We start from the raw sequence: 16851 nt of genomic DNA, 5'->3' as shown, positions 1-16851 counted from the left end.
ATAACAGTAAAGGAATTCCAGAGGCTAATTCTTCCACTCTGGGTGCCTGGGTATGATACACTGTCGCACATCTGCAGTAAAGAATATTTCATATTTATTGCATCCTGCTGAATTAGCGATGTTTATAGTACACTATATTACATTGCAGTATGTCATCGTGCTACGGTTCATTAGTTATTTCTTTTGGAAGAATAACAATCCAATCATTTACATGTTTGTATTATTTTATCTTGTAAAAACAGATTGTAATGTTGTTGGTGGTGATATAAAGTAATGAGGGGTAGAGAGTTTGGGGAGGAAAGGATAAATAAAGAGTAAGCAGCTATAAATGATTATTTTGATGCTTCCTATTTCCAGCTCTACATTATTTTAGTAACTAGCTTCTTATTAAACTGTTACTTATTGGACATACATACATACATACATACATACATACATACATACATACATACATACATACATACATACATACATGCAGACATATGTAACGGTAGTATTATGTGACGCACTACCGTTACGGATTCCGTCCTGTCCTGCGGGTGAGATGAGATGAGGTTTAAATCTCTATAACCACGTATGCAGAAGAGCCCGGCTCTTTTGCATTGCGGTTTATACATACAGCCACAAATGCATACATACTGTAATTAAATACAGAAAGACCCCTACTGGACACTCAGCAGTCTGGATTATGCTGTACAGTTCATCTCTACACATAACACACAAGTCATTTTAATTCCAGTTTTAAGAGGGTAGAAGAGGCTGGGTGGGGTAAATCCTTCTGGCTGTCTCATCTCTGCAGAGTCAGCAGCAGACAGTTCCCATTCTGTGTTAGATTAGATATTGCAAGCTGGCATGTTTTTTGTTTTGTTTTGTGTTTATTTGTGTTTTTTTTATTGTATTTTAATTCGGGCCATTTTATGTAATTGAAGTTTTATTACCTACCAGCTGGGCGCATGCACTGAAGTATCGGTTTTATTACTAGTATTGAAGTCACAAATCCTCCCACTAAAATAAGCAGCTTTAGCTTCTCTTAAAGAATGGGATTTTCATTTTCTCCGAGACTCAAGAGAAATAATGCAGACTTAAGGGGAAAAGCATCAATCACAGAAAAGAATTAAAAGAATGAGATCATGTTTCTAGGCAGAAATAAATCATCTTGACCCTTGTCATAAAAGAGCAAGTCTTTCCAATACTGCGTGAAAAGCTAGAGCTCATCTTTAAAACATTTGACTTGCATTTCCCACCCTCTGGCAATTAAACGCTCCATTCTCAGCTCTCCAGCGCCGTCTTTAACCTGCTCTATAAAAATGAGCGCTAGTCTAACCACTCCATTCTCAGTTCTCCAGCGCCGTCTTTAACCTGCTCTATAAAAATGAGCGCTAGTCTAACCACTCCATTCTCAGCTCTCCAGCGCCGTCTTTAACCTGCTCTATAAAAATGAGTTCTAGTCTAGCCACTTAGACAGTGAGTGTTCAGCCTGGTGAAAGGTAGTAAACACACACACTCACACACACACTGACATTCACAGGCTAGTACTTGCAGCCACACGCAGGCCTACAGCCCCCAGGCCCGGTCCCTTCCCTGTCCACCCGCAGTGCTCTCTCATCGAGGTCAGGGCCAGGCCAGCTGCTCATTAGCATGATTTGTGAGCTGGAGCAGGAGTCTGCTTTATCACTGGAGCGCTTCCGGGAAAAAATTAGGATAACATTTTCTCTTTATTTCACTTTAAATGTTAGCAAATGTCTCAGAGTTCAAATGCTGACCAGAGGCATTCCTTTTAAAGAGAAATCATCTTTTCCTTTTCTCATTCATTTGAATTTTAATGGGAGTTGAAAAGTCTAAAGGCATAAGATTTATGTCCAACAGTGGTGGTCTGTCTGGCAGATAAACAGAAGCTGACACCCAGACATACATGGGAAAGGAAATAAAAATGTCCGTAATCCACTACAGGAAAGTTTACTTCATAATGAAGAAATGTTGGTCTATTAATTGTAATATTACTGAACAATTTATGATTGAATCTTTCATAATTAGTTGCATTGATAATCCATATGGGGAAAAAAAAAAAATCCCTTCGAATTATTGATAAAAAGTGTGTTCTTTTGCCGATTGTACAAAAGGGAGAAACACTACTGGGCTGTATATATTGATCTTCAGATAACTCAGTATTGATAAACAGATTTACTGTACATTGAACTAATGAAATTCAGTCTGCATGGAGCTCATAAACCAAGAGACATTAGGCCTGGTCTCCAGCACTGTCATTACCCTGCACCTTAATAATGAGCACCATTTTAAAAACGTCCTTCTCAGCTCTCCTGCATGGGAGACACTAGCTGTATAATGATGGCCCTCCGACACTGTAATTACTCCACAGAGCTCTCTGGCTCCAGCGCTGGCCCTTCCCACCCGCAAATGTGTTTAGGATGTGCTCCAGGCAACAGCACTCTGGCTGGCCCTGCGCTATCTGTCAAAAGTTAATGTCTTCAGTTATCAGGAGGACACATTGCAGAATGGACATCCATTGTTACTGTCCGTTTCCTCTTTCCTGTGCATGAGCCTTTTGGATCTAAAAGAAGAAAACACACAGCAAATTTGAATTTATTAGGTGATGAAAACTTTGTTAGCGCACTGAAAGGCGGCTCTGGATGGGATCAGCACACTCTATTGTTCTGTCTTTGAGAAAGGCAGGTGGAGAGATTACAGACCTTGTTTAAATTTGTTGAACCTCCTTTTCACTTTCCTTCATTTAAGACAATGACTGAATATCAGGCTGCAAGAGAAACAATCTCTATTATTACAACTTTTATTTTTGTATAAATAGATGCAATTTATATAGGCATACAGAAACAGCCATGCTTTGGGCTGCTAAGATCTCTAAGCTCTGAATTATCAAACAACGTTGTTGGGTCTGTGAAAAACATGGGAAACATGGTAATGCAGGGTGAGGTAAAGCATACCGATAACACTTGACATCTAATTACTGGGTGTTTACATAGTAGTTACATACTAAATACACATGTACTTACATATAATTACAATGTTATTATGCACAGTTACAGTACAATGCACTTCATGTGTAAATTTTTTTGCACAATATATTTAAGTACACAATATCAGAAAAGAGTTAGGGTTAGGGTTATGCTGAGCAAAAATATTTCTACATTAAGTATATTGTAACTATGTATAATAACATTGTAATTATATGTAAGTACATGTGTATTTAGTAAGTAACTACTACACTGAACAAAAATATTAACGCAACATGCAACAATTTCAAAGATTTTACTGAGTTACAGTACATATAAGGAAATCAGTCAATTGAAATAAATTCATTAGGCCCTAATCTATGGATTTCACATGACTGGGAATACGGATATGCATCTGTTGGTCACAGATACCTTAAAAAAATGGCAGGGGCGTGAATCAGAAAACCAGTCAGTATCTGGTGTGACCACCATTTGCCTCATACAGCGCGACACATCTCCTTCGCATAGAGTTGATCAGGCTGTTGATTGTGGTCTGTGGAATGTTGTCCCACTCCTCTTCCATGGCTGTGTGAAGTTGCTGGATATTGGCGGGAACTGGAACACGCTGTCGTACACGTCGATCCAGAGCATCCCAAACATGCTCAATGGGTGACATGTCTGGTGAGTATGCAGGCCATGGAAGAACTGGGACATTTTCAGCTTCCAGGAATCGTGTACAGATCCTTGCGGCATGGGGCCGTGCATTATCATGCTGAAACATGAGGTGATGGTGGCGGATGAATGGCACGACAATGGGCCTCAGGATCTCGTCACGGTATCTGAGTGCATTCAAATTGCCATTGACAAAATGCAATTGTGTTCGTTGTCCGTAGCTTATGCATGCTCATACCATAACCCCACCGCCACCATGGGGCACTCTGTTCACAACATTGACATCAGCAAACCGGTCGCCCACACGACGCCATACACGCTGTCTGCCATCTGCCCGGTACAGTTGAAACCGGGATTCATCCGTGAAGAGCACACTTCTCCAGCATGCCAGTGGCCATCGAAGGTGAGCATTTGCCACTGAAGTCAGTTACGACACCGAACTACAGTCAGGTCAAGACCCTGGTGAGGACGACGAGCACGCAGATGAGCTTCTCTGAGATGGTTTCTGACAGTTTGTGCAGAAATTCTTCGGTTGTGCAAACCCACAGTTTCATCAGCTGTCCGAGTGGCTGGTCTCAGATGATCCTGCACGTGAAGAAGCCGGATGTGGAGGTCCTGGGCTGGTGTGGTTACACGTGGTCTGCGGCAACAGCTCTGGTGGACATTCCTGCAGTCAGCATGCCAATTGCACGCTCCCTCAGAACTTGAGACATCTGTGGCATTGTGTTGTGTGACAAAACTGCATATTTTTTAGTGGCCTTTTATTGTCCCCAGCACAAGGTCCTCCTGTGTAATGAACATGCTGTTTAATCAGCTTCTTGATATGCCACACCTGTCAGGTGGATGGATTATCTTGGCAAAGGAGAAATGTTCACTAACAGGGATGTAAACAAATTTGTGCACAAAATTTGAGAGAAATAAGCTTTTTGTGCATGAAAATTTCTGGGATCTTTTATTTCAGCTCATGAAACATAGGACCAACACTACATGTTGTGTTTATATTTTTGTTCAGTGTATGTAAATACACAGTAATTAGAGACAAACTGTAAAGTGTTACCTGCTTAGCAATAAAGCATTAAATGTGTTTGAAATGTGACCATGTTTTTGCAGCACTCTCTCATCACAGTAGACTACAGTAAACTGTATGTTATGTTATAAGGCCACATTATTGCTGTTTTACCACTTCACTCAGAGTTTCTTCCCCTTCTGACGTGGTGTTGTTTGTATTACTTTATGAATTGAATTGAATTTTTTTGTAAAGCCTGTATGTATGGCGTTGTCTTATCAGCTTTCCAGAATGATAACATTTTTAAAAGAAGGCAGCTGAAACAAATCAGATAGCAGATGTTTAGAAGATGTAAAGTAATTCTGTTGTTTTTGTCTTTCTTTCTTTCTTTCTTTCTTTCTTTCTTTCTTTCTTTCTTTCTTGGCAGTGCAATCACGGTAAGTTTCCAGGGTCCTGCACTGTATGTGCAAGCCCAGCAGGTTCAGAGGCTATTTTCTCAAGTGTGGTCAATTACCTTGAATCAAATCCGCCTCTCTCTGATCTCTCCTTTCTCACCAGATTAGAGCACCGCTCGTCCTCTTCTTTCAAATAAACACTGCCCTAATCACTGTTTACTTTGAGCGCAGGAGTGATTAGCCCGCAAGAAATTAAACATCCCTGACAGGGAAAATAGCAAGAGATATATTGCCAGTGGAATCCCACTCCCTTTGTTGTGGCGTAATTAGACAAGAAGCCAGGAATCTACCAGTACAGCATGCGGCAAGCCAGAAACCAGGAGTCCACCAGTACAGCGTGGAGCAAGCCAGAAACCAGGAGTCCACCAGTACAGCGTGGAGCAAGCCAGGAGCCAGGAGTCCATCAGTACAGTGTGAAGCAAGCCAGAAACCAGGAGCCAGGAGTCCACCAGTACAGCATGGAGCAAGCCAGAAACCAGGAGTCCACCAGTACAGCATGCAGCAAGCCAGAAACCAGGAGTCCACCAGTACAGCATGCAGCAAGCCAGGAGCCAAGAGCCAGGAGTCCACCAGTACAGCGTGGAGCAAGCCAGAAACCAGGAGTCCACCAGTACAGAGTGGGGCAAGCCAGAAACCAGGAGTCCATCAGTACAGCATGGAGCAAGCCAGAAACCAGGAGCCAGGAGTTCACCAGTACAGCGTGGAGCAAGCCAGGAGCCAGGAGTCCACCAGTACAGCGTGGAGCAAGCCAGGAGCCAGGAGTCCACCAGTACAGCGTGGAGCAAGCCAGGAGCCAGGAGTCCACCAGTACAGCGTGGAGCAAGCCAGAAACCAGGAGTCCACCAGTACAGCGTGGAGCAAGCCAGAAACCAGGAGTCCATCAGTACAGTGTGGAGCAAGCCAGGAGCCAGGAGTCCACCAGTACAGCATGGAGCAAGCCAGAAACCAGGAGTCCATCAGTACAGCATGGAGCAAGCCAGAAACCAGGAGTCCACCAGTACAGCATGCAGCAAGCCAGAAACCAGGAGCCAGGAGTTCACCAGTACAGCGTGGAGCAAGCCAGAAACCAGGAGCCAGGAGTCCACCAGTACAGCATGCAGCAAGCCAGAAACCAGGAGTCCACCAGTACAGCATGCAGCAAGCCAGAAACCAGGAGCCAGGAGTTCACCAGTACAGCGTGGAGCAAGCCAGAAACCAGGAGTCCACCAGTACAGCGTGGAGCAAGCCAGAAACCAGGAGTCCACCAGTACAGCGTGGAGCAAGCCAGGAGCCAGGAGTCCACCAGTACAGCGTGGAGCAAGCCAGAAACCAGGAGTCCACCAGTACAGCGTGGAGCAAGCCAGAAACCAGGAGTCCACCAGTACAGCGTGGAGCAAGCCAGGAGCCAGGAGTCCACCAGTACAGCGTGGAGCAAGCCAGAAACCAGGAGTCCACCAGTACAGCGTGGAGCAAGCCAGGAGCCAAGAGCCAGGAGTCCACCAGTACAGCGTGGAGCAAGCCAGAAACCAGGAGTCCACCAGTACAGCGTGGAGCAAGCCAGAAACCAGGAGTCCATCAGTACAGTGTGGAGCAAGCCAGGAGCCAGGAGCCAGGAGTCCACCAGTACAGCGTGGAGCAAGCCAGGAGCCAGGAGCCAGGAGTCCACCAGTACAGCGTGGAGCAAGCCAGGAGCCAGGAGTCCACCAGTACAGCGTGGAGCAAGCCAGAAACCAGGAGTCCACCAGTACAGCGTGGAGCAAGCCAGAAACCAGGAGTCCATCAGTACAGTGTGGAGCAAGCCAGGAGCCAGGAGCCAGGAGTCCACCAGTACAGCGTGGAGCAAGCCAGGAGCCAGGAGCCAGGAGTCCACCAGTACAGCGTGGAGCAAGCCAGGAGCCAGGAGCCAGGAGTCCACCAGTACAGTGTGGAGCAAGCCAGAAACCAGGAGTCCATCAGTACAGAGTGGAGCAAGCCAGGAGCCAGGATCCAGGAGTCCACCAGTACAGTGTGGAGCAAGCCAGAAACCAGGAGTCCACCAGTACAGAGTGGAGCAAGCCAGGAGTCCACCAGTACAGAGTGGAGCAAGCCAGGAGTCCACCAGTACAGTGTGGAGCAAGCCAGAAACCAGGAGTCCACCAGTACAGAGTGGGGCAAGCCAGAAACCAGGAGCCAGGAGTCCACCAGTACAGCGTGGAGCAAGCCAGAAACCAGGAGCCAGGAGTCCACCAGTACAGTGTGGAGCAAGCCAGAAACCAGGAGTCCACCAGTACAGCATGGGGCAAGCCAGGAGCCAGGAGTCCACCAGTACAGCATGGGGCAAGCCAGGAGCCAGGAGTCCACCAGTACAGCATAGCAGCTATCAATCTCTGCTCTCACTCTCTCCAAATGAACCGAACTGCAGAGCCAGTCTAGAAGAATCTAAAGGGGTGTGGTCACTAAGTGACACGGGAGGTGGGCTTGACAGTTAAGGGATCATTCCAGGTATCTAATGAATTCCAGGTATGTAATAAAGGTAACGACAAGGATAATATAGGAAATCCCAACCAGCTTGACTGAAGCAGCTGACCCTGAACTCACTTTCTGGAGTCCTGGCTTTAAAGGAAGAAACCCAGGCTTGAAGATCACAAGATCATCTTTGGAGCCCTTGCATGGATCCTCTTCTTATAGAGTTCAGTTACAGAAACGAAATAAATCAGCTTTATACAGTATGTGCATACTGCACATTTTCAAATATATTCCTTAACACATTAGTGCTCGCCTGGTGTTACGACTGGTATCCATTCATCTCTGCACATAAAGAAGTCTGTGTTGTAAAGGTGAGGTTGGGATAAGTGAGAATGCTGTGCTTGAATCAAGGAAACTATCAGTCCACTTTGCATCTCAGGGGGCCTGTTTAAACCATTTGAAACATGTGACTGCCCTGGCAGCTTATCAAAGGGCTCCTGCAACTGTTTTTGCAGGGCTGGGATTGATTTCTAAGAGGTTATTGTCAACGCAATTGTACTGCCTTTAATCACAGAGCGAAGCAAAAAACATGAATGCAAATTGCTTGGATTGCATCAGGAAACCTGATAGGCAGCAGAGCTTCTCAAAAACACATCACACTTTTTCTCCTAAACATTTGGCGCCCATTTTGTGAGCAGGGACATGTCAGCTGTCTTTCTGAATTAGCTGCATAATAACATCAGTCTACAATATAGTCAGCAAACCTTAATGCTCACTCTACGGTTTTTGATTACTTCATGAAACAAATGGAAGCAAATGAAAACTGAAGGGCTGGGAAGGAGTATGACCTTGTGGTTTGAGAGATGAGTTACTGGAACTGGTTAAGTGGTTTGAGCTGAGGGACTGGGAGGCAGTGAGAACCTCTAGTTATAGCCAAGGGACTGGGAGGCAGCGTGACCTTGTGGTTAGAGCTGAGGGACTGGGAGGCTCTGTCAGCTGTTGGCTGGAGCTGAGCTAAAGAACTGGGAATGAGGATGGGTGGCTGAGTGGTTGGAGCTGAGAGACAGGGAATGAGGCAAGGTGATTGAGTGGTTGGATCTGAGAGAATGAGAATGAAGCAGAATGGCTCAGTGGTTAGAGCTGAAGGACTGGGAGACAGTGTGGTCTGGTGGGTAGCACTTAGGGACTGTGCGTCAGTGTGGTCTGGTAGGTAGATATTCATTTATACAGTATTGCATCTGAACCCTAACACCCCATCAAGTATACAGAACATTCTTCAGTATTTTTTCATCTCCTTCAAAGGCTCTCAGGCAGGCTTTGAACTGGAGTATCAACTGTCTGTGTGAATTAGCAGCAGAGAAACATCAACATCTTGTAAAAGTGCTAATTGGCAGCTGTTGGATGGCGGATATGAAGCATTGGCGAATGTCAGACAAGACTAAACACTTTTCAGAGCTCTTAAATAGATGAGTCTTGGCAGGGTGGAGGTGTGGCAGTGCCAAGTGAGGCTCAGTAGAACTTCAGCTCCATCTAGCAACTCTTCTTTTAGAAGGCCTTTAGCTGTTTTTGGATGGCAGCAAATCACTTCAATAAGATGATCTATGGACCCCGATGCCTGTGAAGTCGACTCCCCAATTATATAAATCCACATACCTCTCAGATTAACAAGCTCTCAGAAACCACCGGACTGCCAGGTTAAACCCTGCTTGGAACACTTCTACTATCAAAGGAAGCAGTCTTCCCGGAACCATAGCTATTACATGAAAACTGAACTGTGTTACATCATTGACCTCTCTGCATGGCACTTTATATGGACCCTTTCTTTTTACATTCAATATTCAAGTAGATACTTCACACAGCAATGGATGTGTGTGTGTGTGTGTGTGTGTGTATGTGGGGGGGGGGGGGGTAATCTGAACTGATTCCGCAAGCACAGAGAGAACAAGGACTTTATAATACATTTTATAAAGGATTTTAACTTTGCAGACATTGCCACATACTGTAGTAATCAAAGAAAATGTGTGGCTCTGCACATTAGGGTTAGGATTGGGCTCTACACACACCTTTATATATATATACACACACACACATACACACCTTTATACCTTGGACCAGGTTATAAAGCAGTATAGTCGTGCCTCCTACTGTATTTGCACCACAATGCCATTGCTTTAGCACTTGGATTCTCATTATAGGGCAGATCACAAATTGCATGGCCTCGTTCCTATGACTCCCAACTACGTTTTTAAAGGGGCAGCACTGTACTGTACTGTATATGGCTGTCAGCTGAAATGCTCCCAATGCAATCCCAGTGCAGGGTGAGTGACAGGCAGCAGAGGGAGTGTGCAGCTGCTCCAGCCTCACTGCTCACAGCAGGTGTCACAACAACCCAGTGGCATGTGAGGGGATTAAACTGGGGGGACATGCATTAAAACCCAACAGAAGTCCAACATCAAAAAAACCAATGTGCTGTTAATTATTAGCACTCCGAGTGGGGCTTACTGTGAGGCTGACCTCGCCACAGCTTTAAGGGTCTGAGTTTGCACTGCAAACTGACTGTGTCTTACATTTAATATGGTGTGAGCAACACATGTACACAATGGAAAAAGAATGTCCCCTGCATGTCTGTAATTATTGTGTACTTACATAGTAGTTACTTAGTAAATGCACGTGTACTTACACATTATTACAATGTTATTATGCATAGTTGTAATATACTTGAAGTGTAAATCTTTTTGTGTGATATATGTAAGTACACAATTGTATCAGAAAAGGGTTAGGGTTATATCTTGCAAAATTACAATTGCGCCATGAGAGAGTAATCAAGTATCTTATATAAGTATAAGAATCATGACTTAGCGAACAAAACATGCTTTTCTCTTCCTCAAAAAAATAAAACAATTGTTACATTTAAGCCATAAAACTATAACAGTAACTGAGCCTCATCCTGCAACTGAGTTTGTTTGTGTGTTTTTATAATAAAAAAAAGAAATAGATATGAGGGCAAACTTTCAAAGGCTTTAAGTAAAGAGTGGACTTTAACTTCATTTTGGAAATAATGCAATTGAGTTAATGTAAACTCAGCCCTGCTCTTTCACATTGTGCAAAGCAGAGACTACGCCTGAGGATTTTCCCCTCCCAGAAGGACAGCGGCCCGTTGTGTCCGGCTTCCTCTTCGGGGCTGGCTGTGGCTTCTCAGATGAAGACAGGTCTGGGGGGATATTAAATTAACTCTGTGTTCGAGGCGAGCGGCTGCTCTGTCAGCTGTGCTTCATTAGGATGAGCCAGGGGGTCTGGGTGACCCTTCACTCACATACATCATGTTTAAATAAACAATCCTCAAACTTTTTCATCTCCAATGCTTGGCTCTGTTCTCACACATTTTATTGGGATACCCTGTGCTGATGGTCTTGGAGCTCCGAGAGGCTGTAGCACCAGTCCTTGTGTTTTGCTCTCCCGTTCTGTTGGCAGTCGCTGCTCCCCAAGTCTGTAAGGCTCTTGAAGTGTTAAGTGCTAGGCCTCACAGCTCGGACCCCCTGTCTACTCTAAATCAGTTATTTATTAGTTCTTCACATGCACCATCTCAAGCACAGATCCACTGGAGTAAAACCGAATTTCACATGTTATGGCTTGCGCCTCCTTCTCTGTTTCTCTCTCACGCGAAAGGTGTAATTTTTGATCAAATTGTAATTTTGAGAGACAATAACATTCATCTGCACGTGAGGGGTCATGGAAAACAAATATCCATGCAAGATAAAAACACAAGGCTGCTGTCAAGTAGTTTGGCAGGGCTTAAAAAAAATTCCAGTAAATCAGGGCCTGATTTAAAAATTTTCGAATATATTAGCCCATAGTATATCAGAATTGTGTATGTTATGAACATAAGAATATAAGAAAGTTTACAAACGAGAGGAGGCCATTCAGCCCATCTTGCTCATTTGGTTGTTTGTAGCTTATTGATCCCAGAATCTCATCAAGCAGCTTCTTGAAGGATCCCAGGATGTCAGCTTCAACAACATTACTGGGGAGTTGGTTCCAGACCCTCACAATTCTCTGTGTAAAAAAGTGCCTCCTATTTTCTGTTCTGAATGCCCCTTTATCTAATCTCCATTTGTGGCCCCTGGTCCTTGTTTCTTTTTTCAGGTCAAAAAAGTCTCCTGGGTCGACATTGTCTATACCTTTTAGGATTTTGAATGATTGAATCAGATCACAGCGTAGTCTTCTTTGTTCAAGACTGAATAGATTCAATTCTTTTAGCCTGTCTGCATACGACATGCCTTTTAAACCCAGGTTAATTCTGGTTGCTATTCTTTGCACTCTTTCTAGAGCAGAAATATCCTTTTTGTAACAAGGTGACCGTTTTATTTCCAGTTAGTTTTGCCAATACTTACAAAAAGTGTTACATCAACATATAGAAGTCATATTGAAGGCTGTGTGGTCCAGTGGTTAAAGAAAAGGGCTTGTAACCAGGAGGTCCCCGGTTCAAATCCCACCTCAGCCACTGACTCATTGTGTGACCCTGAGCAAATCACTTAACCTCCTTGTGCTCCGTCTTTCGGGTGAGAGGTACTTGTAAGTGACTCTGCAGCTGATGCATAGTTCACACACCCTAGTCTCTGTAAGTCGCCTTGGATAAAGGCGTCTGCTAAATAAACAAATAATAATAATAATATTGGATAATTCACAGTATGTTGCTTTATGTAATTATACAGTGAAATATATTGTTGAATACATACATACATATTGAAATATATTGCTATAGGGGTGAATAGTAAAGCATGGTAAAGCTACGGTAAATGCATAGTACACAAATGGGGAAAACAAAAATAATCAATGCAAAATGACTCTGAATAGCTGTTTTCTGTTAAAAAAGAAAAGTTGGCATCAATGCCATATGGGGCTAATACTCATGGGAATGAGATGGGGAATGCATTTTATTAATGCTAAAATCTTTCTCTAGGCGTCTTACTTTTTGTGATCGCTCCCCTCTAATCTCCACAATCTCATCAGAAAAACATTGCTGCCATCTTTTCCCTGTTAAACGTTTTGCTCCTAGATATGTTTCTTCTTTGAGTGTACTTTACATTACATCCTTATTAAGGCAGGGTGAAAGTGATTACGTTGTGTCAATTTACTGGCTGAAATAAAGCAAAACGCATGGAGCAGAATATTGGTTTCTGGACCAAATAAAGCATGTGACACAATTGATATTAGTGAACTTAAAAAAGACAAGAAAATACATGTCATTGAATTGAGTATTATACCATGTAAAATACCCAATGATCAAAAGCAAATAGTCTTATACAATATGATGCAAAGTCAGAATTCAATAAGGATCTTTAGATAAAAATGTATTTAAATCTTTGATCACACAATTAAATGGACACGCACCATGATTAGACTCATCACAGAGACCGCTGAAACTGCTCGAAGAGCTGAAAAAAGCACTCAGCCTATTTGTGTTTATTTAAGCATTTCATTTCATTTTGTGACCGAGGTGTAAAGATGGATCCATTCTGTGCTTGTCTCTTTTCTCCTGTGACTGCTGGAAGAGTCTAGAGACGAGTACAGCCTCCACTGGCTTATCCTATCTGAGAGTTTCAATCAGTCCGCTGACTAGCTGAAGGTCATGAACTTTGATCGATTTTACCTGCTTTTAAAATGAAAAATAAAAACTTCAGGCCAGGTCAACTTGAAGAGCTGGAAGGTTTTTTGGAGGGACAAGATGTTGCTTCATTATTGCCAACAGCCTCTGGCAAGAATCTCATTTTCATGGCTCTTCCTTGCTTGAAAGACGCTTTGTGCAGATGACATGAACTGCACATTCTTTGATGACACAAACTGCACATTCATTGATGACACAAACTGCACATTCATTGATGACACAAACTGCACATTCATTGATGACACAACTGCACATTCATTGATGACACAAACTACACATTCTTTGATGACACAAACTACACATTCTTTGATGACACAAACTACACATTCTTTGATGACACAAACTACACATTCATTGATGACACAAACTGCACATTCATTGATGACACAACTGCACATTCATTGATGATACAAAGCTGGTACACCCTACTCCACTCTCGTACAGGTCTTCTTCATCGCCACTAGTTAACTCAAAAGATTAAGGAATGGGACACATTATAATATAATGTTCTGCAGGAGCACAGGGACAAGGCCATGCACGCTGCCCTGCTCCTAACGAGCTGTCAGTGTTCGTGTAATAAATTACAGTGTAGGCGGGGTGGGGGGGTCAAGGTGATAATCACAGATATAACCCTCTGGCTCTCCCCCGAGTCATGTTAACAGGAGTCCCTGCTCTTTGAAATCACAGGACACCCTCAGCTCCCTAAAGCCCGGCTCCTGTGCACACAGCAGGGAGGGCAAAGGGCTAAACACTCTGACAGATGTTGGGCACTGAACTCAGCAAAGGACCTGGTCCTGCTGGGACTCAAAATTGGAGTGGTGGTGGCTGTGATGGAAGGGAGAAGAAGTCTGGAAAGACAAAGCCCATTTGAAAAGATATTTTCAATTTGCTAACCCACAGTGGTTTAAAACGGTATACAACTTAGTAAGCAGGATGACTAATTATCTAAGTGGAAATAATAACAGAGAACATGCATACAGCGATGGTGTATTGAACAGATAAGACACAAAATGTTAAATCACATATCTTACAATACACAGCAGTTAATATCCAGTCTAACCACACTCTGCTTGTGTTTGTTCCAGTTTTACTGCATTAGCAGCAGAGGCAGTGTGTTCCTGCTTTAAACACACATGGTGAAAACATGATTCACGCAAGTTTAATACTTGTATGTTGTCATTAAATCTTGACTGGCTTCTGCGAGGGACGGTTAATCCCCAGGCCACTTGGCAGTGTGTCTGTGGTCTTCTCAGCAACCTAAAATAGCACTGAGAAAACCCCTCCATCCCTTCAACACGGGGAATACCCAGAGCTTACTGTCCTCTCCCAGACTCCTCAGAGTTTACAAAAAACCTCTCAGCATTCCTCCTTCAGACACATGCAAATGATTTTAATGAGCAAGCAGTACCACAAGTGCAGTGGTAACCCAAATGCTGTTAATATACTGTACAACCAAAACATGTGTTTCAATGTCAAGCCTGGTATGATATTCAAGATGTTACCAAGCTTGGCAATGACCATGGCAGAAATAAACCAGTCTGAAGGGTCTAATGAGCAAGGAGTACACCATCCTTGCTAGTTTGTTCATCTGTCCCAGAGGGCTGGCACATTGACGGATTAGAAAGCTGGTGTTGCTCCATGCCTTTGGTGGAGTCCCCTCCCTGTGGCAGAGCTGTCTAATTACTCATCTCCCGTTAGCTTTACAGTCTGGAAACGCTCATCTGTTGGTAGGGATTTTATGATGATGAATCGTTTCATTTTTGTGCTGTTGTAAAATATGTTTTACTTCACTTTGTGGCGGCCGGCATAATTATTATTTACTCGTGCAGAGTTATTCCCCAGCGTTAAGAGGAGCTGAGGTTTGGTTTCAATATTTATATTAAAAAAAAACAGCAACTGCAGTAGAGAGTGCAGTGAATTGGTACAAATAGCAGACAGCCGAGTGATGCGGTGAGACTGCAGTTCATACTCGAGGTATAGGGTCCTGTTTTGAAAGGAATAAACCTATATTTCACTGCATAGCACCTCAAAGATGCAACCTGATTACAAGCTGCAGCAGTTTCACGAGTGTTCAGAACAGCTCCTTGGTAGATGTGTGTTGTTAAATTGCTTTAGCAGGGGGTGCTGGCTGTGCTGCTCATTGCAGACTGGCTGCTATGTTTGCCTTGTCACCGCACCATGTCTTTTCATCAAGATGCTTTAAACCACAGAAATAACTGCATAATGCTCAAGGTCAAAACATGTCAAATACAGTTCTTTTAAAAATACTCGACGCCCTGAATCTGGGTAGGTAAACTGTTCCAGCTGGATGGTGCTTGAGGGTCACTTTTTCCTTATTCTTTGTGTGTTATTGATCCAGATTAATACACTGCCCACTGTTCAAATTCACCAGAATCATCTGACACACACTGCAGTCAAACAGGGCTGAGGGCTGCAAACCTGGGCTGACCCCGATTTGGACCTGGATGCAGCCATGGCAACACTGAGGATTGTGAACTGCAGGGAAACAGTGCAGCACCTGTCTGCCTCTTCATCACTGGCTGCAGGGCAATCCAGAGTGAGACTTGAAAGCAAGGCTGTGAAGAAGCTGGCTCATGGCAGTGTTTGTTTATTTGAGAGTGAGCGTGTGCAGGAGACAGAGAGAGAGAGAGAGAGAGAGAGAGAGAGAGAGAGAGAGAGAGAGAGAGAGAGAGAAGGAAAGCATTGTGACACCACAACTTTGGCAATCAGGACAGAGATGGTGAAAGGTTGAAGAAATTGAGAAGCAAACAAAACGGTAGACAGAACATTTTGTATTGTATCAGCTTACAGTGTGTAGCAGGAACTGCATGGGAATGAAATTAACACTTTCTATTATAGTCCAATGAATCTGAGATCAATTCACTGAGTGCTCTCTTTCATTAGTACTAATAGAGCTCTGCCCTCATTTATTGATAGATGCATGAATTCAAGGCTTCATTTCTGAAGGCTCTTTGTATGCAACTGTAAGTTTGTAACAAATGTAAGTCACCCTGGATAAGGGTGTCTGCTAAGAAATAAATAAATAAATAATAATAATAATAATAATAATAATAATAATAATAATAATACACGGCATAATGTCTTTGTATGTTTAATCTGGGATCAGCAATCATTAATCTATATTTTTCTAGTGTTTAATATAATATCACTTGTGTTCTGTATGACCCTCTGTTGTTGTTTCTGCTAAGTAGATGAGAGTGAGAGTGAGAGTGAGTGAGAGAGTGAGAGTGTGCGAGTGATAGTGAGAGTGTGACACTGAGAGTGTGAGTGTGAGAGTGAGAGTGAGATTGAGAGTGTGAGTGTGAGAGTGAGAGTGAGATTGAGAGTGGGAGTGTGAGAGTGAGAGGGTGAGAGTGAGAGAGAGAGAGTGAGAGAGAGAGAGAGAGAGAGAGAGTTAACTTCAGCGGCTCTGCATCGGTTCCTACGAAGTATGCAGGCTGATGGAAACCATAACAACAGGGAAACCTCGGAAGGCTTGAGGAACGCAGCAGACTAACACAGACAGGGTTCCTTTGGAATTTAATCCAGGACTCCAGAGGTATTCCAGGTTGTGATCGAAACAAGCTGTATGGCTTTCTCTCGACAAGATGAATAGGCTTGTCAAGATATTTTCTTTCCTAAGTACAAAAAGAAAAATGG

General features: G+C 43.5%; 1 protein-coding gene across 1 annotated transcript; it reads left to right on the top strand.

Moving 5' to 3' along the window:
* Positions 1-4025: 4025 nt before the first annotated feature.
* LOC131740016 (uncharacterized) lies at positions 4026-7493 on the top strand. The gene is made up of 3 exons (XM_059034190.1): positions 4026-4044; positions 5373-6659; positions 7030-7493. Exons 1-3 carry the CDS (start codon positions 4026-4028, stop codon positions 7491-7493), a joined length of 1770 nt encoding a protein of 589 aa, XP_058890173.1.
* The last annotated feature ends 9358 nt before the right edge of the window (positions 7494-16851 follow it).

This window comes from Acipenser ruthenus, chromosome 12 (genome assembly GCF_902713425.1).
Source record: "Acipenser ruthenus chromosome 12, fAciRut3.2 maternal haplotype, whole genome shotgun sequence".
NCBI lineage: Eukaryota > Metazoa > Chordata > Actinopteri > Acipenseriformes > Acipenseridae > Acipenser > Acipenser ruthenus.
Note: the sequence above shows the minus strand (reverse complement) of the source record. Positions and strands in the feature narration are given on the sequence as shown.